General features: G+C 39.6%; 1 protein-coding gene across 5 annotated transcripts in view; it reads left to right on the top strand.

The window, feature by feature from the left end:
• LOC139749401 (uncharacterized) overlaps window positions 1-24,073 on the top strand; it is a 370,273-nt gene that overhangs the window by 261,813 nt on the left and 84,387 nt on the right. For all 5 annotated transcript variants that reach the window (XM_071663212.1, XM_071663214.1, XM_071663210.1 and 2 more), the window contains 6 exons: window positions 4,140-4,237; window positions 5,699-5,832; window positions 6,932-7,153; window positions 7,421-7,954; window positions 15,774-15,825; window positions 23,040-23,278. In XM_071663212.1, coding sequence (XP_071519313.1) covers window positions 4,140-4,237; window positions 5,699-5,832; window positions 6,932-7,153; window positions 7,421-7,954; window positions 15,774-15,825; window positions 23,040-23,278 — 1,279 coding nt within the window. The remainder of the gene's footprint in view (window positions 1-4,139; window positions 4,238-5,698; window positions 5,833-6,931; window positions 7,154-7,420; window positions 7,955-15,773; window positions 15,826-23,039; window positions 23,279-24,073) is intronic.

The raw sequence follows: 24,073 nt of genomic DNA, 5'->3' as shown, positions 1-24,073 counted from the left end.
TGTGGTATTGGGTTCTCATCTCTAAGCTCTTGTCTAACATAGTCAAAAGAGGTCCATCTCATAAACTCTCCCAGACTAACTACAAAACTTGTCTCACTTGCCCTATGCTGCAGTGTTTGGTTCACTTTCCTTTTTCTATAGGTTTCACTTTGCTTTTCACTCCCGAAAGCTGGCTGACTGTGTGCTTTCACCTCTACCTAGACCATGCAATACTTGGCAAGTTGCTGCATCACATGATCACTGTGTGGCCATCAGCAACTCAAGGATGGTCTGTTTTGATAACTGTTTCTTTCCCTACACATCAGAGCTGTGGAACTCTCTACCCTCTATTATCTTTCCCAATAACAATGACTTGGCACATTTTAAAAGAAAACTTTCACTCCCTCAAAAATTCCTAAACACTCTCCCATGTCTCTTTTTTCCCCTTTATTAACACCTCACTCTTTCAATTAAGGCCCTTGGTTGATGTGGCCTTTTTTTTTTTCTTAAGAGCCTCGAAGGTATATACATTTTATTTATTATACTTTGTCAATGTTGCTTGCATTAGCGAGGTAGTGCAAGGAAACAGACGAAAGAATGGCCCAACCGACCCGCATACACATGTATATACATACACGTCCACACACAGCACATATACATACCAATAAATATCAATGTATACATAGATACATACACACACAGACATATACATACATGCACATGTACATAATTCATACTGTCTGCCCTTATTCATTCCCGTTGCCACCCCGCCAAACATGAAATGACAACCCCCTCCCCTCGCATGTGTGCGGGGTAGCACTAGGAAAAGACAACAAAGGCCACATTCATTCACTCTCAGTCTCTAGCTGTCATGTATAATGCAACGAAACCACAGCTCCCTTTCCACATCCAGGCCCCACAAAACTTTCCATGGTATACCCCAGACGCTTCATATGTCATGGTTCAATCCATTGACAGCACGTCAACCCCAGTATACCACATCGTTCCAGTTCACTCTATTCCTTGCACACCTTCCACCCCCCTGCATGTTCAGGCCCCAGTCACTTAAAATCTTTTTAACTCCATCTTTCCACCTCCAATTTGGTCTCCCACTTCTCCTCGTTCCCTCCACCTCTGACACATATATCCTCTTTGTCAATTTTTCTTCACTCATTCTCTCCATGTGACCAAACCATTTCAAAACACCCTCTTCTGCTCTCTCAACCACATTCTTTTTATTACCACACATCTCTCTTACCCTTTCATTACTTACTTGATCAAACCACCTCATCACATATGGTCCTCAAACATCTCATTTCCAGCACATCTACCCTCCTCCACACAACTCTATCTATAGCTCACGCCTTGCAACCTTATAACATTGTTGGAACCATTATTCCTTCAAACATACCCATTTTTGCTTTCCAAGATAACATTCTCGACTTCCACACATTTTTCAACGCTCCCAGAACTTTCGCCCCCTTCCCCACCCTATGATTCACTTCCGCTTCCATGGTTCCATCCGCTGCCAAATCCACTCCCAGACATCCAAAACACTACACTTCCTCCAGTTTTTCTCCATTCAAACTTACCTCCCAATTGACTTGTCCCTCAACCATACTGTATCTAATAACCTTGTTCTTATTCACATTTACTCTTAACTTTCTTCTTTCACACACTTTACCAAACTCCATCACCAGCTTCTGCAGTTTCTCACCTGAATCAGCCACCAGCGCTGTATCATCAGCGAACAACAACTGACTCACTTCCCAAGCTCTCTCATCCACAACAGACTGCATACTTGCCCCTCTTTCCAAAACTCTTGCATTCACCTCCCTAACAACCCCTTCCATAAACAAATTAAACAACCATGGAGACATCACACACCCCTGCCGCAAACCAGCATTCACTGAGAACCAATCACTTTCCTCTCTTCCTACACGTACACATGCCTTACATACTCGATAAAAAAATTTCACTGCTTCTAACAACTTGCCTCCCACTCCATATATTCTTAATACCCTCCACAGAGCACCTCTATCAACTCTTGTCATATGCCTTCTCCAGATCCATAAATGCTACATAGAAATCTATTTGCTTTTCTAAGTATTTCTCACATATATTTTTCAAAGCAAACACCTGATCCACACATCCTCTACCACTTCTGAAACCACACTGCTCTTCCCCAATCTGATGCTCTGTACATGCCTTCACCCTCTCAATCAATACCCTTCCATATGATTTCCCAGGGATACTAGCAAACTTATAACTCTGTAATTTGAGCACTCACTCTTATCCCCTTTGCCTTTGTACAATGGCACTATGCAAGCATTCCGCCAGTCCTCAAGCACCTCACCACAAGTCATACACACATTAAATATCCTTACCAACTAGTCAACAATACAGTCACCCCCTTTTTTAATAAACTCCACTGCAATACCATCCAAACCCGCTGCCTTGCCAGCTTTCATTTTCCACAATGTTTTTACTACCTCTTCTCTGTTTACCAAATCATTCTCCCTCTCACTTTGCACACCACCTCGACCAAATTACCCTATATCTGCCACTCTGTCATCAAACACACATTCAACAAACCTTCAAAATACTCTCTCCTTCTCACATCACCACTACTTGTTATCACCTCCCCATTAGCCCCCTTCACTGATGTTCCCATTTGTTTCCTTGTCTTACGCACTTTATTTACCTCCTTCCAAAACATCTTTTTATTCTCCCTAAAATTTAATGATACTCTCTCACCCCAATTCTCATTTGCCCTCTTTTTCACCTCTTGCACCTTTCTCTTGACCTCCTGCCTCTTTCTTTTATGTATCTCCCAGTCATTTGCATTATTTCCCTGTAAAAATCGTCCAAATGCCTCTCTCTTCTCTTTCACTAATAATCTTAATACTTCATCCTACCACTCGCTACCCTTTCTAATCTGCCCACCTCCCACGCTTCTCATGCCACGAGCATCTTTGGCACAAACCATCACTGCTTCCCTAAATACATCCCATTCCTCTCCCACTCCCCTTACGTCCTTTGTTCTCACCTTTTTCCAGTCTGTACTAAGTCTCTTCTGGTACTTCCTCACACAAGTCTTTTTCCCATGCTCACTTGGTCTCACCACACTCTTCACCCCAACATTCTCTTCTTTTCTGAAAACCTCTACAAATCTTTACCTTTGCCTCCACAAGATAATGATCAGACATCCCTCCATTTGCACCTCTCAGCACATTAACATCCAAAAGTCTCTCTTTCGCGCTCCTATCAATTAACACATAATCCAATAATGCTCTCTGGCCATCTCTCCTACTTACATATGTATACTTATGTATATCTCTCTTTTTAAACCAGGTATTCCCAATCACCAGGCCTTTTTCAGCACATAAATCTACAAGCTCTTCACCATTACCATTTACAACACTGAGCACCCCATGTACACCAATTATTCCCTCAACTGCCTAATTCGAAGGTCGTGTCAAGCTACATGTCAATGGCTCTCAAAATCTTCTTACTTTTACTTGGCTGTTTTATTCACTCAGTTGTAAAGGATTATTGCTTGAATATCTTTGTCTTTCATTCTTTTTCATCTTTCCTATAATGTGATTTTGTAGTGCTTGCATTTTCATTTGCTTCACATGTCTTTCATGAGAGTTCCATCTCTGTTCTAAAAATTGCTGTTATTTGTTTTTCAACAAATTTCTTTTTTGCTTTTGAGTTTTCCCTTACTTACTAGTATTTTTTGGTATACCTTTATTCCTGATTCTTTAGCCACCACCTGCTTTACAAGACCTTGAACATTATTTTTGTATTCTGTTAGTTCATCTTCTCTAACTGTTTTGCAGTAATCGAGTTATAAAGTCCCAGTCAAAACAGTAACCTCCATTTTTCTTCTCTCTTATCGTACTTTCTTCTTCCATATGTTTTTGACTGTTGTACCATACCTAACTGTCTATGAACATTCTGGCCAGTCTGGAAATATTACTTCATTTTCAAACTGTAAATCACAGATCATCATTGTCTCTACCTTATGGAATATTCATCACAAATACCATTTCACACCCAACCTCACACTGACTTGTATACCTGAAATATGAAACTGCACCACTGTTAACCAACATTGGCATTACATAATCAATTTTTCTTGTGCCCATAAACAGGGTGGATTTCGCCTTGAACTGTTGGATGCCCAGGAGCGGCCCCTTACTGACCTCACCCCTGTAACTGCAAATTCCAAGTTCCTCTCTAATGATGCAACGTAAGTTGGTACAGTATTTTTTATATGTCCTGTCAGTTAAAACTTCAGAAATAGATGCTTTGTTTTGTAGTGAATTAATCCTGCAATCATATTACAAAAACCTGGATTGTGTTAATACCTATTTGATATTATGTGTATGTATATGGGGAGGGAACTGTTCCCCTTTAGGACTACACCTCTCATCTTTGTTTTCTTGTCTTGTTGTTTTTTGAATGTGTCATTGGTGGTTGCATTAGCTTCCTCTTAGCTTCATTTGCTTTCCGAGTCCACAATAGCGTTGCTGAATGCTTTGTCACATCCCTCCATATTCCTCATTTGCCTGACTTTGAATTGTGCCCACTTGTTCTGGATTCTTTTAAAGTATCATTGAACTATTCTATATTAATGTTGTCATAACTTTTTGGAATTGTATGTGTATTTTCTACACCTTTTGTTTTTCCATCATGAGCAAAAGGACTTCTATCCCCTAACTGTAGCTCATTAATTCTTGTATCATTTTTATTGCATTTCTTCTGGACCTTTCACATTCATCAATTTTTCAAAATTCTCTTTCCATCTTCCTTTCACTTCCTCAGCAACTTCCCTTCCTTACTTTTCACATTTACATTTCTACTTATCCTGTCACACCTCCTTTCAGTACAATATCTTATTTTTTCTAAACTCTTCACTTGACTTTCTTCCAAGATTTTCATTTACACTTTCTTTGCTTTCCTACATCAGCTTCTTAATAATGTTATGCAACTTGTATTCTTCCCTCCTCCTTTGAACGTCCTGTTTAGTTCCTCACATATCCTTACATCATCCTTTACAACAGTTCCCTCTGAATCCCTGAATATAGATGACCAACTGCCAGGGACTTGCCTTTTGGTGGCACTAAAAAATAAAATCACACTTCCCTTTGACAATGTTGCACTTTATATCACTGATTTACTGCACTTTTTACTTCATGGTGCTATCCAGTCACTTACAAATTAGGCCTCTTGAAAAAGGAAATGGATGAATTATAGTTCTTGATTTACTCGAGTTGGCAACTCCTTCATTTGATTTGAACCTAGGAAGCTTTTACCCCAAACACCATTTGAATTTGCAAAATTACTAGATATATATGCACGTACCTCTCATGGGGCCCCTTTATACTCTACTCCTCCTGTAACTTGTACATGATAGGCTTCATGAGCTGTAGATCCTCCAGAATATTGAACAAAAAGAGGGATCACTTCCTGGACTTCTTTCTACAACTATCATGTGTTTTTTGATTGATGGGCTCTTGCTTAATGTTTGATATTTTAGAAATACATTGTAGGATATAGGTTATTAATGATGATAGAATTTTGTTGATGCTGTGAGATTAAATGCTGAGATCTTTAGCTCAATTTCATTCTCTAGTGTTGTCCACTGATGAGCTTTTGTGAATTAATCATGAATTGTACTATAGTATAGTCTTGTAAACTTTTCTTACAGTGCCCAAGGCTTCAAAATCATCTTGCCCTCTGATATAGAATGCAGGGGCTGCACCATCAGGCTCCTGCGTCAGGCATCTGAATGGGGTAGCAAGTATCAGTTTTGGTCCTGTGCTGATGTTGATATTCTGCAAAGTAAGATATTCCTCATTGTGATTATTATACTTATTTATCATTAACCAAAACTTGACAGTATAGAAAAAGCATTAACATGGTAATACTTTAATTTCACCGAAAGATGAGAATATTTCTGGGAAATCAAGGTGTTAGATGTTGATTTTTCCTAGTTGTAAAATTTAGATGATAGAAATCTCCAGCTCATTAAGGAAGCTGTCTAGGTACTCGTAAGATATGCTATCCTTATTATTTCATTTTTTTCTCAAGCTTTCTTGTATTTGTTACCTTGTAATCATTAACTGCATTTTGATTTCTCTAATGTGAATAGAATCCACAGGCATTTATATTTTTAGAAAATGATTCTGTAGAACTCGGGTCTCCATCTTTAACTCAGCTAACTGGCAATGCCTTGGATGCCCTTGGCTTTTGCTTGCTTGTGATTGTATTTCAGGAATTAGTTAGACATCCTTGAGAATAGATGTTTAAGGACTTGAAACTGTATTGCAATTTACAAGAAGTCAGTTACTTATGAAAGAGATTTGTAGTGTGTGCAAAGTAAGATCTTAAAAACAAAGAAAAGGTTCTAATGGGATTTTGAAGTTTTAGAGATGTTTACTTCTTACTGAATAGTCAATTGAACAAGAGTGACAGAATCTGCATCCCCATATAGGGTCATTTGGGTCATTTCCCTTCATTCCTGTTCAGAGATGCTTGCACTTAGATATCAAAAGCTCACACCCAATAGTCACCTTGAATGGACAACCACACCCACTGAAAAAAACACCTACCATTCTGGGCATCACATATGACACACACACACATGACATTAACTCTCAATACCCGTAAACTTACCTGTGCTTCATTGTTACATGCATCTTCATCATGTGTTATGTTCATTGATGGATCTTTGAAAACCAAAGAATTGACTGATATGATTTTCCGTTTCACACAGGGGACTGTTTCATGCACACCATTTTGTGGTCATGTGCATCATTTTGTGAAGTCTATCAGTTTTTGTAGTTGCAGCTAATTATTGACTTTAGTTATGGTATATGTTTGACATAGATGTAAAACATATTTTTGTCCAGATTTACCTTATTTTTCTTTTGTCTTGCAGGAAAGAATTATAAGGAAACGTGTAGTGGCAGAGGCAGGTATATGATTACTCGATGTCGTTGCAACAAGCGTTTCTATGGTGATCGCTGCCAATATGAAAATGAGTGTGAAGAAGATAGTGATTGTGGTCTTTATGGGCAATGTGTTGACATAGATGCAACTACTTACCCAAAGAAGCAGTGTTATTGTCGGCAGGGACGATTTGGTCCAAAATGCTCTAAATGTATGTTTTGGGGTTTGGTGATTAGTTGTACTGTATATTGATAACTTGTTGTAGTGAAAGATGGGTGAAATATCAGATAATTTCTTGAATTTCTAGCATTACCATTGCTGTTCATGTTTGCTCTTATAATCCCTTACCTCAAATATTTTTTCATGGCAAAATGGATATAACACTGGTTTATGTATTGCTTCTTTTTTTCGTACATAATTTTGATATTAATATTAATGAAATCACTTGTTTGACTTTGAATGAAGATCTTTCTTTCAGCATCTTTGGTCAGAAAGAGAGAAAATATCAACTTTGGTGTATACTCTAAGAAGGAGTTGAGTGATAAAATGACCCTGTACTGGAGGGTTTTACGTCAAGAGGGTGAGATAGAGATGGTGCTTGTTAATAACGGGTCTTCATATGCTGCTTTGGGTTGGAGGCCTCGGGATATAACCAAAAAGTGTAAGGAGTTTCCTTACATACGCGAAACAGTGAACGATGGTGCAGCTTCTTCTGGATCACAAGCCCGAGCCGAGCCTGAACCTAAGGCAGAAGCCGAACCTGAACCTGTATCTGAACCTGAGCCTGAACCTGTGTCTGAGCCTGAGCCCGAACCTGTGTCTGAAGGCGAGCCCGAACCTGTGTCTGAAGCTGAGCCCGAACCTGTGTCTGAAGCCGAGCCCGAACCTGTGTCTGAAGCCGAGCCCGAACCTGTGTCTGAAGCCGAACCCGAACCTGTGTCTGAAGCTGAGCCAGAACCTGAGGTGGAACCACAGGCAGAGGCAGAACCACAGGCAGAGGCAGAAACACAAGGTAAGGCTGAACCTGGTAATAATTAAGATTTTATTTTAGATTTAGTCTTTGTTTATACCAAAACATTTTAAAGGAAGCAGTTGCCAGCATTTCTCTAATGAAAATATTGTTCCTTCTACTATAATTGACGGTTTGGCACTTCTTTATGAATACAGGCTTTACCTTCTGGGATAACAGTAGATTATTTGATGGTCTAGTTGGGATGTGTATTTGATGAATGTTGAGAAGGGAATAATTTTTGGTGATGGTTGTTAAATGTTGAGAATGTGTAGTTTATAAAGGAAACTCAAAATGTAAAGGAAACTCAAATAAGGGAAGTTTGCTGTAAAAATACTCACCAAGAACATTTTTTATTTTCTGTAGTTGTAACTCCACTGCTTGCCTTATTTGATATAGGCACACCTCTTTGTTAAAGGGCTAAGGTGGCTTTTGTAAATAGTGTATGATAGTGGAAATCACTAGATTATAGCATGCCCTATCATTCAGCTACAATGGGTTTTCAGAGATTTTTTTTTGTAATACCCTCAGTGTAGGTTTTTTTTTTTTTTTTGCTTTGTCGCTGTCTCCCACGTTTGCGAGGTAGCACAAGGAAACAAACGAAAGAAATGGCCCAACCCACCCCCATACACATGTATATACATACACGTCCACACACGCAAATATACATACCTATACATCTCAGTGTACACATATATATACACACACAGACACATACATATATACCCATGCACACAATTCACCCTGTCTGCCTTCATTCATTCCCCATTGACTATTCATGTAGGTAGAATCATTAACATAAATTGAAAGGAAAAAAGTCACTCTCCTAGTTTGAGAAAACAGATTACTTGAAAATAGATACATTATACTGAAAAAAGATTAATTGAAAAGGAAAGAAGTGGGATGATGAAAGATGGATTGTAGTTTTATGATGATAAGGAAATTATAATAAATCTAACCCTGTAGCTTCTTTGTAATGTGGCACAGTGCAAGACCAGCAAGCCTGACTCTTCAAGTTTATTCTAGATGTTGCTTCATCATTTGCAAGTCATTGGCAGTACTTCCTTCATACTTTTGAACATTCACTACATAAATTTCATAATGGAGACAGGGGATTTGCCAGGCGTGAAAAATTTTTGATAAGCTTTGGCAAATTTTATTGTAATTTGAACATTATCAGACTGTTGTCTCTTGCTGTACAGAACATGGAAAATAATGCTTTGTGCACAAGAGCTTGTTTATTAATCCCATAGCTGCATGGTGAGTTTAGACTTCTTTCTCTTTGGGTGAATCAAAAAAGTCACTTGGAATACACAGGATTTTTTTTTCATCAAATATAAAGCAATAGAATTCATAGTTCTGACACCATTTCATGAAAATAGTCTGTCAGTGATGATGTGATTAAGCTATGGGATACACTTGTAGAGATCTGAAGGTCTCATGATATTTTTATAGCCTTCATTGATAAATGTGATTTTACCCACTTTTGTAGGAAAAAGTAATGTTTCTTCATCTGACTTTATATGGTGGAGCTTTAGCATCATATTTGGAAATTTCATGGTCTTTTTATGATGGAAAAGTAGAAAATTCTAAATGTTTTCACTTTTTGCTACGGAGAAGCGACATCACTGAGAACTGCCCTTGGTGTCATATTACGAACCAAAGTGTTAAAGAATAAATGAACACTTATAAAAAGCATTTTCTAATAAGGCCAACAGACATTTTGCCAGTATTCATTAACATTTTCCAATAAAAAAAGAAAATCAGAATATCAGTTAGTCAAGTAAGTAGCAGTTGGTAGGCAGCCAACAACCAGGGAGGTATACTGTATTACCAGTTACTTGGGTCAGAGGAGTGCAACTTGACAACTACCAAAGAGCTGGCTCGAAATGCAGCCATCACTAACCCTTCCAATACCCAGGTAGGGTAGTACTGATATTATAACCCCCTGGGCAGTAGCTGCCCAACAACTACTGCTTCCAGCAAAAACAATTGAAACAATGATTTTGTATTTTGAGTTAAGAGGTGAACATTCTTTGTTTAGGAAAACTTACTTGAATTCCTAGACTGCCAATTTTAAGTGCCAGTGACAGGGGAGTGGTGATGGGCACTGCTGATGTCAAATCCCAAGAGAAAGTGTGCAGCCATCCACTGTAGTCATTGGTTTAATGAGGCTTCCATGTAGCTCCGGTGCTTTGTTTTCTTGTTTGGGTTGCCATCTGTGGCTCATCAACAGGGATTATAGTGCACATTGAATGCAACCTCTAGCAGGGAATTATGTGCGGATATTGACACCAGTAGCTTCTTGCTTTGTAAAGCTTCACTTCATGCCATAGCACCAACAGGGTTAAGCAAGTGAACATTTGGATATTACTGTTTCTTGATATGCTCTTCATAGATGTTGACTATGAGGGACTTGTGTACTTGGGTACATGGATATTTGCTGGCCACCCCAGAAGGTGTAAAGTTCATTTACCTCGCAGCAAATGCTTCCAAGACTTTTGCGTCATATGTAAGAATTTGTATAGAGAGTTTTTTTTTCTGTGCAACTACAAAAACAAAGTTGTCATCTCTCTGACACTGCGTAATGCATCGCAGTAATTATGATTGTGTCATGCCATCCTTGGCTGGCTTGGAGTAAAAGCTAAACAGGTTGTGTTACTGTTTACTAAATGTAGCCCGAGTCTTTATTCATCACATTTGTTTACTGTTGCCTCTAAGCAGTTTGGCTACCCTAAAATTTTGACTGACTGAATTTGGAACTTTAGCATCAGTGAAGGATTTAGTTAAGTTTGGCCTCAATATGATGATGCTATGCTAAAACATTAAAGGAACTAGTTATTTGCAGATGTCTCTACAGGTCCCTTAAATTCAAGTAAAGAAATTTTTCCATGTCCTGAATCATTTGTTCATTAGAAAATTGCATGTGATAATTTTTGGGAAGGATATAATCAGCATACATAAGCACTTTCTTTAATACATTGTTTTAAAGAGATCTGTAGAGATAGGAAGTGAGTATACAATCCCCTTTTCTTTAATAACAATAAAAAAACAGTAATTCAGTAATTTTATGGTGATGGAATCTGTTATGGTTATGTAATACACTATTGTATAGTATTTAAGAATAGCACTGATAACTGGTGTGTTACTCATTTATCGTGATATAGCATATTGAGATTTTTAAAGTGAATCATAAACAACTGTGATAGAAATATTCGACTTTCTTGGCCTTGAGATTACCCAAGCTGATAAATCTTTGAGATTGGATATCAAATTGCTGTCATCCCTGCTGAAACAAGAACAACTTCATCTCTAGTTTTCAGTCCCACATCCTCATTATCAGCTTTTCCACATTTATCTAATGCTGTAAATGGAGTACATTTTATTATGCAGTTACTTCTTTTCCTTTTATAATGGTATCACTGACAGTTAACACCATGAAGCTAGCTGTAGTATCTTCTAATGGCCTGTCTCCTATAAGTTTCCCACCATGAAATACAAAACAAAAGCCCCATCGTTCTCAGGTTTTACCACATTTTCACTCAATCCCATAATAGCAAGTACCTCTGCAGCTTCCAGACTAACAATAGTTTTAACAGTGACTTCTACAAATATCCCTGCAACTACAACCATGACCACAATGAAAGTGATGTCAACCACTGTCACTGCCTTGCCACCTACTACGACCACTACTGCCCATCTAACAACTACTACAACTGCCCCTCTGATAACCACAACAACTACTACCACCACCACAACAACTGCAAGTCCTTCAACCACTAGTACTATGACTACAACTAGTACTGCTGCTGTTACCACTACTACAACTGCTACTACAGCAACAACAGCAAACACTCCTACTTCTACTGCTGCAGCTACTACTACTACTGCTGCTACAACAACAACGACTGCTACTTCTACTACTAGTAAATCCACCACAGAAATACCTACAACCACCACCACTGTAATCACAACTCCAACAACCACTACTACTACACCTAAAACAACTCGAAGAAGAAAAATCAGTGAGTTATACTGCATGTGGTAAATAAGTGTGAACTCTACAGTGTTGTGATTGTTTTTGAAAATCACTTGCTTGTGTACTTTTTCGATATTTGCACATGCTTATGGATGACAATATACGTAGATGGAAAACCTGTTGAAATGATTTGTAATAATTGCATTTCATGATGATAGGATGAGCATTTATTAAATGCCTTTGCCTTGTATCATGTTACCATGATTCATCGTCTTGGCATGATGATGAACTCTTGTTTAGAATGCTTTTTGAATTTTACATAACCCCTTCTGCCTTTACTCATGTCTATATTCTGAAGGTGTTTGTTTGCAGAAATGTCTAAGGCTGTTGTCACACTTCTCTAGATTTAGATATTCATAGCTGAGGTAGAGGTGATTATGAATAATTTTGAAGTTAAAGAATTCATTTGATACTAGGGCATAATCAGATTTTAGTGTTGACATTATACGTGAGATTTATTTATTTTTTCATTAGGTTTATGTTAAAGAAATAAGAAAATATGTATATTTACAAAAAAGTATGATTTTTTTTTAACGTACTGAAGTGTGTAACATCTTGGGGAAGTGTATGGGAATATATGATGCCTCTTTTTGCAGAAGGTAGTGAATAAAGATTGTACAGATGATTAGAAAATTAAAGTAATGCATGCATGATGAAAAATTTGAAATACAGAATCATAAATGTATCTCTCCATTTACATACATTTGTTTTTTCCACGTTGATAGAAAGATTACCTGCAGAACCTTGCATTGATATCTTCACTGACCAGGGGATGCAATATATGTTTAGTATGGTAAAGAAGACTGAAAAGGCAGTGAAAGAATGGAGAGTGGTGATTTATTTGAGAAAGGGGATAACAAGGATTGCCAGAATGTTAGTTATATCTCTAATAGAACACATAAGTGGATGGAAAAGTATTGGACAGAAGGTTAAGAATACAAGGCGAGGAAAAGTAGGAGAATAGCAACATTGTTTTAGACCAGGAAGAATGTTAGATCTAATATTGGTGTTGATGATAATGTACAAGAAGAGATTGGATTGGATTAAGGGATACACATGATAGACTGTCTAGACAAAAGCTGTGTGAAACCTGAGCAACAAAGGGGGACTGGAGGAAGGGGTATTGCAGGAAAATTTCAGGTAGAAATAGAAGCATTAGAATGGAAAGAGGAAAAGTCCTTTAGAGGATAAGAAAGAAAAAGAGAACTTTTAGTTGGTCAACTGGTAACTCTGAAATGAATTCTGTGATATGGTCTCGTAGCACATTTCCATCCCAAGGGATGAATCCAAAATATATGTTCATGTTAATTGTATCATCCCTTTAAAGGTTTAGAGCCTCTACAAGATCCATTAATAATTTTGCTATACAAAGTAAGTCTTGCATATTCAATGAACTTCCATAGTTGCTGATTATTATTGAAAGATTTATGTGGAAGTAAGAGTGCCATAAAGAATGTATCTTCATATGCCATATATTTTGTCTTATTAAGAGGTTATGATTGAATTACATGACTTCAAGAGACTCGAAGATGAATATCATTACGCGAACATTAGATAACAGAAATTTGAAAAGCAGTGTTACTGATGTGTCAGAAATGTAGAGTATGATTTAATGAAACCTTTGACCCCATTTTCAGGTAGCATGAAGCATGAGTAATGCATTTAATACACTATTAGTCTTAAGTATCTTCAGCAGTTTGCATGTGATCTGTAGCCTTGCATAGTTTCAGGTTATCATTCTCTGACAGTTGTACTCAGATGCACTTTGTTTACATGATGTATTAAACATTGTGATTATATTACCAAAATGGAGATTTGCAAAGATTAAACACTTGAGTACTGGAATAAATAAATCTTTAGCTTGTTACCACAGATTATTTATTAGTTAACAGAAGTCTGAGTATGCTCACTGAATATAACCTTGAGTTCATCTTGCAGTATATTTTCCTGTATACAAGTTTTGTGTGTTGGGCAGTAAGCTGGAAGGACTGTGAGCATCTTTCTCCAGATGAAATGTTTCTGTACCACTGGAATGACCTGAAATAATTTAAAATCCTCTATTTTACAATAAGATAAATCATCAGACAAGATGCAGAGCAGTAGATGCCATTAATGGTGCCATCTAATGTATATGGTCAGTGGTCATATCTCACTTTTTGCTGTAAACTCGGTCTGGACCAAATGACACGCACAGGATGTTTCACTGTGACTCTGATTTGGTGTTTATTTGTAGAAATAAGCTTTTAGGTTTTAAATGGACTGCATTGTTTGGAAAAATTGAAAAATGTTTGTTTGGAGAATAGCTCTATTACGACTGGATTGTTCAAAATTTCAAGATGTTGGGCCAAGGGTCAGTTTATCAGTAAGTTGGATGATCAGCTGTGATGATTGCAGTGTTTTGCTATATCTCGGCTATTTTAATGTGTGCCAGTTGAGATCAGTTTTATGTTATTGAATTGTGTTCTTGATGTGGTATTATTGTTTGCCAGTTTTATTTGAATATTGCAGCCATTTTACATTTGAGTTTAATGTTCAGACCCTGTCAAATATTATGTTCTTGACTCCCTCATGGTGTAGTTAGATACCAACCCTTTCATAAAGCCTCTTTGGTGTTAGTAGAATCTGCCTGTTTGTGTGTATCTGTAACACCTTCTATACACAGAAAAACTAATGTGGCACATCATCATCTTGGGGTAGTCTTGATGTACATTTTTCTAAGAATTATTTGTTTATCAGAAAATTGTTTTCTGTAGGTAGAAGTCCAGAAGATATCTTGTTTTATTTTTTAAAGATTAAAGAAAGAGGCCAAAGTGATTGTATATGAGTAACCATCACTTACCTACCATCAGTATTTTCAAGCTTTTACATTATGGAGGATTATAATTTCTTGAAATCATTGTATGGCAGTTAGAATTTTGTTACTTGTATTTGCTGATAGGACTAGGACTTGCTTCCTTTTCTACTCTGATTTTTCTAACTTTGTTTTGGACATGTGTTTAGTGAGTGAAAATTTTAAGCACTGGTGAGAATGATTAGTTGAATGAACTTGATACATATATATGCTGAAAGTACTAGGACATGCCTCCTTTCCTATCCTGATTTTATTCATTTTGTTTGTGGACTCTAGTCAAGTTTGGAAGAAATGTAAACATTGGTGAGAATGTTTTGTTATTGGATTTGAATGTAAGTGAGATAGTTGCCAAGGCATGATTGATCTTTGGAGGTTACTATATGTTGTTCATTTATTGATTGCCTTCCTTTGGTACAGTACTTTTCATAAAGGGCATCTTGCATGATAGGTTAAGGCTCTCTCCTTCCAGCTTATGTGTGCCATAACTGGGTATTGCTTGTGTCTTGATCAAAGGTGCTTTTCTTTTGGTTTTATTAATTCATTTCATTTATGCTAAAGGTGATATTATCTTGGGTAATTTTTATTGGTAATTATGATAATGAATGTAATGAGAAAAAGGACATTATGCTTAGTCCACTGTCTTGGTACTAAACAATTTCATTTTTTTTATTTATTTAATTTTTTTTTTTGCTTTGTCGCTGTCTCCCGCGTTTGCGGGTAGCGCAAGGATATTTGTGTGTAGCTCCTTTTTCACATGCAATATATGAGATATCTTTTAATAGTGAAGTAATTGGAATAAATCATTAACTACATGGTTATTACATTGTTGTTTTCATTAGGTCATGGGTTAAAGAATTTTCATAATTTGCCAAAAAAAAGCACCAATTATTACCAAAGACTTTGTTTATGTACTTTTATCTAAACTATAACAGATCGTGGGTCTGGATTGCTGGTCCCAAGGAAACAGCGCGACATCCATTCAAGGTGAGATTATGCTTTAGAAACTTTTTTCTGTTATTTAAGACTGAGAGACAGTGACTTAGAATGATGTGGTATACAGTGGGCAAAATTCTTTCAGTAGTCTGAACCAGGGCACATGAAGCAGTTGGGGGAAAACCATGGAAAGGTCTGTAGGGGCTTAGTTATGGATAGGAGTCTGTGGTCCTATGCATTGCACATGACAGCTACAGCATGGATGTGACTGTAGGAGGCCTTTCTTCATATGTTCCTGGTCCACTGTCACTAATATGGGAAACGGTGAACAAGTACAAAGATTTTTTTCCAGTAGTGTTCGTGGAGTATCTATAAATAGAACATGTGTATCCATGTGATGTGATCTGAGTTAGAATATTATTGTATATATCAATAGCGTTGGGTTTTACTATTGGTTATTAGTGGGTTGCTAGTATAGTACAGATGCTCCTCAACTTGTGATGGGGTAACGTTCCTAGAAACCCATCATAAGTTGATAATACTTTAAGTCAAAATTACAATTAATACTGTACATCTGATATGCTGAACATCATAGTTTAACATAGCCTACCTTAAAAGTTATCAGAGCACTTACATTAGCCTTCAATTGGACAAAATCATTTAATCCAAGGCCTATTTTATAATAAAGTGTTGAATATCTCACTATTGTAAAGTAGAAAAATCGTAAGTTTAACCATTGTAAGTTGGGGTTCATCTGTAAATCAAAAAGGTCATACACATTTTCATATGCAAAGGCATACATCATACTGGTAGACTGCAATAGGGTATTTCGGCAAACTTGTATTCACTGGTCAATCTACTTAACATGAAGTGGAATGGATTGTCATTGAATTTTTTTGATTGGAATAAAAAAAAATTTAGGTTTTGGAAACTGAAATGCCTTTTTCTCTTTGAGATAGTCTCATGAGCTTGAGAGATTTTCTTGAATATTCTGTAGGAAAGTAAGAGGTAGGGGTTAGGAGGGGTTAGGACCTTCCATTTGACCATGGTAGTGGCAGCTTCTTCATTTCAGGTTCCCCTTTAACCAGTCAGAGGCTGCCAGAAATATAATTGATCTTCTCTCTAACTGCTTAGAATTTATACGTGTAGGCATCAATCCAAAAGGGGTCTTCATTGGTAGAGAGGAAGAGCTTTCAAAGAAGGAAAGGGGAAAGCTAGACATGGTAAGAAAACCAGGAAGAAGATATGCTTGCTGAACATACCCACATGAAGGAAAAAGGTGTTGAGAAAAACTTCCAGAAAGAAGACTAAGCCTGAAATATAAAAGTAAACACCTTCAGTAATGATATGGAGGCATACTGGAATTTATCTTTCCAGGAGGAGCAATCCCCTGAGCTACACAGAGTAGGTCCACACCATGTAAACTAAAGCACGTGGTGACAAAGGTGGGAGATGAGTACTAAGGACCCTAGTCTTTGATTTCCTTGAAAGAAGGGTTTCTGAAGTGATAGTAGAGGTCATCTTCCTTAGCATAAAGCCCAGGTTGAACCAATAAAATGTTTCTCAATACACTTCAGGGATATTCCTCACCTAAAGGGTTTCTGTTAAGCACAGATGAATGGTCCCCTCAACAATTTTTGAAGTCCAATATGTGTCATGAGATTCAACTTGGCATGAGGTATGATGCTCTGTAAATGAAATCTTACAAAATTGAATGACATCGGAATATTTCTAGATTTCATTATCAGTCTTGGCCAGAAATTTTGGGTTTATCTTCATCCACATGATTGTCATCAATAAGTTGATTGTAATGTTTGGGCGTAGCTTATCATTTTTAATTTTACGTCAGCAGATCACACCTCTGCTAGAGGTCGCTTTCCCATGAGATACGCTTTGCCTCTTCACGCCACCAGTTGCTGTGGTTCCTTCGCCCCGTCCACACTGTTTTCTACAGCTGCGAGCTTGGCAGCCTTCTTCCCGTGATCCCTCTGGAGCGGAAAGGCTTTGCTACAGCCTGTGACCCAGTTTGGGGCTGGCTGCAACACCACCCGTGATCCGTTAAGGAGCGGGGAGGGAAGTGCGTTGTTGATGCACTTGTGGAGTTGACGACTCTCGCACTGACCTGCACCGCCGCCTTGCTCTCGCCGCCGCCATGTCGGATGTCCCGGGCATACGGAGGTCGAGTAAAATGGGCGATTCTGAACATGCCAGGCATGTGAGGAAAGGCTCCTCACATAGGACTAACTCCAGAAGCAGCCCTTCTCAGCGGGAGGCTCTTCAGGGCGGTAACAATAGGCCTCATGGTCACTGGTGATGGCGGTGACTCTGCTTCCCAGCACACACGTTCCTTGCCTTCTACCTCACGGGATGAGGCATCTGCGCCGCCCTGGAACATGGTGATAGACGCTTTGGCTGCTTTACGTGGTGATGTGGAGAAATTGAAGGAGAAAAAGGAACTTAGGCCCCAGTCGGGGGGCTGATGACGCCGAGGCGGGCGCCGATTAAATATTGGCCTTTCTAGCCAGGTGGTTCCTCCCTCGCCCACGGGTTTTTCGGGCTTTACTTCAGCTGAGCATTACCTTTCCAGTGATGATTATGTCTCTCTGAATGACGGGCGGCCTGACAGTGTTCTCCTGCAGTGCGCCAGGGCTTACGGTCCTGTGGATGAGGTGTCTAATGACATTGACCAGCATGTTGCCGATATGGTTAACCATGTATTTGCTCACGGCTTGCGAGTGGAGGAGTAGAAGGCAGACTTCCGTTTGAAGGATGTTGGGAAAGACATTATTACGGCTGCCACAATTTTGACTACGTCACTCATAGTGCTTGACAAGATCGCCCAGACTAGCCAACCAGATGTTGCCCAGGAAGTGGGCATGCTTAATGGTGCCCTGGCACTCCTGGGTCATGCTAATCACAAGAATAATTTGGCTCGCCAGTTCATCATCAAGCGCGAAATTAACCACAAGTATGCTCACCTCTGTTCAGACAAGGCGCCCATGACTCGTCTTCTGTTTGGGGATGATGATGTCTCACTCTCAGCCAAGGACATTAAGGAGTCTGAAAAGTTAAGGAGTAAGATTGCTCCAAGGAAATCGCTCTCTACCTCGAAGTTTGGTCCTGGCAAGTTTAGGGGCTCTTCTGGGAGACTGCCATACAGGGGTTTTATGGCCAGGGTTCATCCATATGGCCAACGCACGCATGGTCCCCAGAGTGAGCACCAGGCAATCCTTCTCACGGCTGGGTCCTGAGACAAAAAACTCCCGAGGCCGGGGTCACAATCCCCGGCAGTAACTGAGGTGAGTCATCCTCTTCAAGCTGGCAGACTTCACTATTTTGTACATGAGTGGCATGCTATTACCAGTGATCCACAAATATTTTAGATATTGTTCAGCATTGCCATTTAGATATTGATGTTGCTAACATTGGTCCTTTATTTGCTGTAGAAGTTGAGTATGTGTTTAATGTCGAGGAAAAGGAAATGGTTTGCTAGGAAATTGTACAGCTTTTGAGTCTGGGGGTTATCAAGGAGACCCAGAGACAGGAGGGGCAGATTCTTTCCCAGAGACAGGAGGGACAGATTATTTCCCAGAGACAGGAGGGACAGATTATTTCCCAGAGACAGGAGGGGCAGATTCTTTCCCAGAGATAGGAGGGACAGATTATTTCCCAGAGACAGGAGGGGCAGATTATTTTCCAGAGACAGGAGGGGCAGATTCTTTCCCAGAGACAGGAGGGGCAGATTCTTTCCCAGAGACAGGAGGGACAGATTATTTCCCAGAGACAGGAGGGGCAGATTATTTCCCAGAGACAGGAGGGGCTGATTCTTTCCCAGAGACAGGAGGGGCTGATTCTTTCCCAGAGACAGGAGGGGCAGATTCTTTTCCAGAGACAGGAGGGGCAGATTCTTTCCCAGAGACAGGAGGGGCAGATTCTTTCCCAGAGACAGGAGGGGCAGATTATTTCCCAGAGACAGGAGGGACAGATTCTTTCCCCTATTTTCTTAAGACGGAAGAAGGATGGTGGGTTTAGGATGATCCTTAACCTTGAAAAATTTAATAAATTTTTAGAGTACAAACACACCTCAAGATGGAAAATTTTGAGCAGGCGGTTCGTCTTGTTAACAGCGGTGTCTTCATGGCCTCTGTCGATTTGCGGCACGCCTATTATTCTGTTAAGATCGCTGAGGAGCAACAACGCTTTCTGTGTTTCAAGTGGCAAGGAAAAATTTATCAATTCACGTGTCTCCCTAATGGGGTTGCGGATGGTCCCCGTCTGTTCACTAAATTAATGAAACCTGTTTTTGCTGTACGTAGAGAGAAGGGACATATCATCACGAGTTTCATTGGTGATACTCTTATTTGTCACTGCACTTTTGATGGATGTTGTGAGAGTGTGCATGCCACTGTTGACTTGCTCAAGAAGTTAGGTTTCTGTATTAACGGAAGCAAATCTGTCTTGGTCCCCACTAAACGCTTGGAGTATTTGGGGAACATTATAGATTCTGAGACTATGACAGTAACATTACCTGATCGTAGGATACACAAGATACTACAATGCTGTGAGGAATTGTTACATGGTGACAGAGCCAAGATTCGGAATGTGGCCGGAGTTTTTGGGCTATTAGTTGCAGCCGTTCCAGCAGCAGAGATGGGGAAACTGCATTACAGGCGGTTAGAATGTGCTAAGATTGCTGCGTTAAGAGTCGCAAAAGGTAACTTTGACAAGTGGATGGTGGTCACTCATGAGATGAGATTGGACTTGCTTTGGTGGGTATCTCACATTGCATTGCAAACCAGACAGATTTTTCGGAAGGGTACAGAATTGGATCTGTATACTGATGCATCAAATTTAGGTTGGGGTGGCCACCTCAATCAACAAAAAGTTAATGGGAGATGGTCATTATCAGAATCTGCCTTGCACATTAATGCAAAGGAACTCAAAGCCATCTCCCTGGTAGTGCGCTCATTTGCATCTCTTCTCAACGGACGACATGTTCGGGTGTTTTGTGATAACACGACGGCAGTGACCTATGTCAATGAAATGGGCGGCACACGGTCCTCACTGTGTAATGACATTCGCCGTGACCTTTGGGAGTGGTGTGCGGTGAATGATATCTGGCTTACCTGCTCTCATGTACTGGGTAAAGTCAATCTCATGGCAGACGCTGCATCTCGGACATTCAATGACAGGCATGAGTGGAAATTGAAGAATTCTTTAGGGCCCTCTCTGAAGTATTTGGCGTTCCGAGCTTTGATCTCTTTGCTTCTAGACTGAATGCTCAAGTGACTCGTTTCTGCTCGTGGAAACCTGACCCAGATTCAGAACATTTTGATGCCTTTTCTATCTGCTGGTATCAGTTTGAACTACTCTACCTTTTCCCACCCTTTGCGCTGATTGCCAGGTGCCTGCAGAAAATTCGAGCAGAGTCAGCGAAGGAGTGGATGGTATTGCCTCTCTGGCCGTCCCAGCCCTGGATGGGGACTCTACTCACTTTGCTGGTCAAGGAACCACGGCTGATTCCGAGGGAGGCACACGTCTTGCGTCACCCATCGAAGGAGGAGGAACACCTCATTTTCCGACACACCCGGCTGATGGCTTGCCTCTTATCTGGCACCGTCTGCGAGACGGGCATTTCTCAGGCAGGTACGGACATCATCCTTTCCTCCTGGAGACCTGCGACTGCGAGGCAGTACCAGCCACATGTTAACAAGTGGTTACAGTTTTGTGGTAGCCGGAACATCGATCCCTTTGCTCCCACTGTAACTAATATTGTGAATTTTCTGTCTGTCACTTTCCACAGAGGTGTTAGTTGTCACTTTCCACAGAGGTGTTAGTTATACTTCAATCAACACTGCCAGGGGTGCACTCTCCTCCCTGGGGATTACTGTGGATGGTTGCAGTGCAGGCAGCCATCCTCTTGTCACCAGGTTCTTAAAGGGAGTTTTTAACTTGCGGCCGTCTGTCCCTAGGTACCTAATACAAGAACTTGGAATATTCAACAGGTGCTACAGCATCTGCGTGCCATGGATCCTTTGTCCTCCCTCTCTTTAAAGGATTTAACACTGAAGCTTGTGATGTTGATGGCACTTACGCAGGCTGCCAGAATACAAACTTTGCATTGTTTGTTGCTGAAGAATATTAGTTTTGGGCAGGCTTCTGTTTGTGTTTGGTTAGGGGAAACTATTAAACAGTGCAGGCCAAAGTTCACTGTGCGGTTTGTGACCTTTAAAGCATATTCTACTGACATTAGATTGTGGGTGTGTGAAACTCTTGAAATGTATATTGCTAGGACAGAGGAGTTCAGAAATTCTGCACATCAGGAGAATGGGAAGTTACTCCTAAGTTTTCTCAAGCCCCACAAGCATGTAACGAGGGACACTGTTGCAAGGTGGATTCGAACAGTGCTTTCTCTGTCGGGCATAGACTCCAGCCAGTATTCAGCGGGCAGTGTTCGGCCTGCAGCTGCATTGAAAGCCAAAGCCATGCCTATACCGATTTGACACATCATGGCAAGGGCTGGGTGGTCCAGGGCTGCCACTTTTGCCAAGTTTTATGACAAGGAGGTTGTCCAGAGTCACTATCCTTTCCAAGATGCTGTCCTTCAATAGTCTGTTCCTTTTCTTTGCATAGGAGATGTTGTCTCTTGTCACCTGGTCCATGGCTATGTAAATTTCTTACTGTATTGCAGTTGGTTACTGCTTGTATCATTTCTCCTCTCTACATGTCTACAGTACGACACCCACATGGCTTCAAAACCTCATGGGACAGTGACCTCTAGCAGAGGTGTGATTTGCTGACGTAAAATTAATGAAGTACATGAGACTTACCGTAGGTCAGTTGAAATGTGCTTCGAATTTTATGAAGCAAATCACCTCTGCTAGAAGGGAGCTTTCGCATGCCCACCTCTCCCACCCTACGCTCTGTAGTCTTGTGGCTTACATATTTCTAGCAGTGCGGAATGTTCAGTTACTTTCATGTGGTTGGTCGTACTCTTTAAAGTCTGGTGGTGTGAAGCGGCAAAGCGTATCTCATGTGAAAGCTCCCTTCTAGCAGAGGTGATTTGCTTCATAAAATTCGAAGCACATTTCAACTGACCTACGGTAAGTTTCATGTACTTCATTAATTATCATATAGAATTTCGTAAGCAATCTCGAATGCTCTTGAGACAGACCACAAAGGAGAGGAAAGTAGTTAATGCCATGAATTTTCATTTTTTGGAAATATTGTTTTGATTAATTAGAAATTCTTTTCATAAACTTCAGGCAAGCAAGGTTTGCTGTCCCAGTTTTGACGGCTGTGGATGAACCAAAAAAACTTGCAGATGGAATGACATATACAGTTGTAAAGGATGATGCTGTGGCTGAGGCAGAAGCGGAACCACTTGTTGAGGCAGAAGCAGAACCACAGGCTGAGGCAGAAGCAGAGCCACAGGCTGAGGCAGAAGCAGAACCAAAGGCTGAGGCAGAAGCAGAACCACAGGCTGAAGCAGAAGCTGAACCTGGTTAGTAACGAAGAGATTTAACTTTAATTATTTTCATGAGTTTATTACCTTAGTGTTAATTATGTATTTGTAACTACATATTTATACTCTACTTGAAGGAAAGTCTACATTCATCTCTTGTACTGTTATGTAGCATTTTAAATTGTATGCTAACCTTATTCAGAATTCTCTCGCTTGATTTATTTGTTTATCCTCTGCTATTATCGTACTATTATAGTACTTTTTTTTTTTTACCTTTAATGGCATGTTTCTTGCCTGATTTTGTATTAGGTCATTTGGTTGTTCAGTCCTTGTATCTTTTGAAGATCTGTTCTCAGTTGACCTCATGTTGGTTGAAAATCCCATAGGTTGTGATTAGGTCATCTGTTACTCAACATTCTCAGTGGTTAACAAAAGAGGTACAGTTGTTGCTCAGTATGCAGACATGTCTTTGTTTGCTGAAATAGAGAGAGGGTTGGATGGAACGGTGAGCCAATTTAAGGTATATGGTGTATGTTTGTAAAAATAAGATGCTGTTCCTGAAAGGGAAAGGAGATCAATTTAAGGTCCATTTTCTTGTTGAAGAACTAGAAGTTGTGGTTGAATTAAAGTATGCAGGAGTAAAGTTTAATAAGGATATTAGTAAAGCTGGAAGGTATGAAAGTTCTGATGAATGGAAAAATTTTAATTTAGTGTGTACATAGCGCTTTCATGATAGTTTTTTCCCTGACTATATATATATCAGGATAGGTTAAAATAAGATAGGTACGGATGGATAACTTGTGTATTACAGTTATTGATAGAATGAAGAGCAAA

The sequence above is a fragment of the Panulirus ornatus genome, chromosome 7 (genome assembly GCF_036320965.1).
Source record: "Panulirus ornatus isolate Po-2019 chromosome 7, ASM3632096v1, whole genome shotgun sequence".
Lineage (NCBI taxonomy): Eukaryota > Metazoa > Arthropoda > Malacostraca > Decapoda > Palinuridae > Panulirus > Panulirus ornatus.
This window is presented reverse-complemented; position numbering and strand designations above follow the sequence as displayed.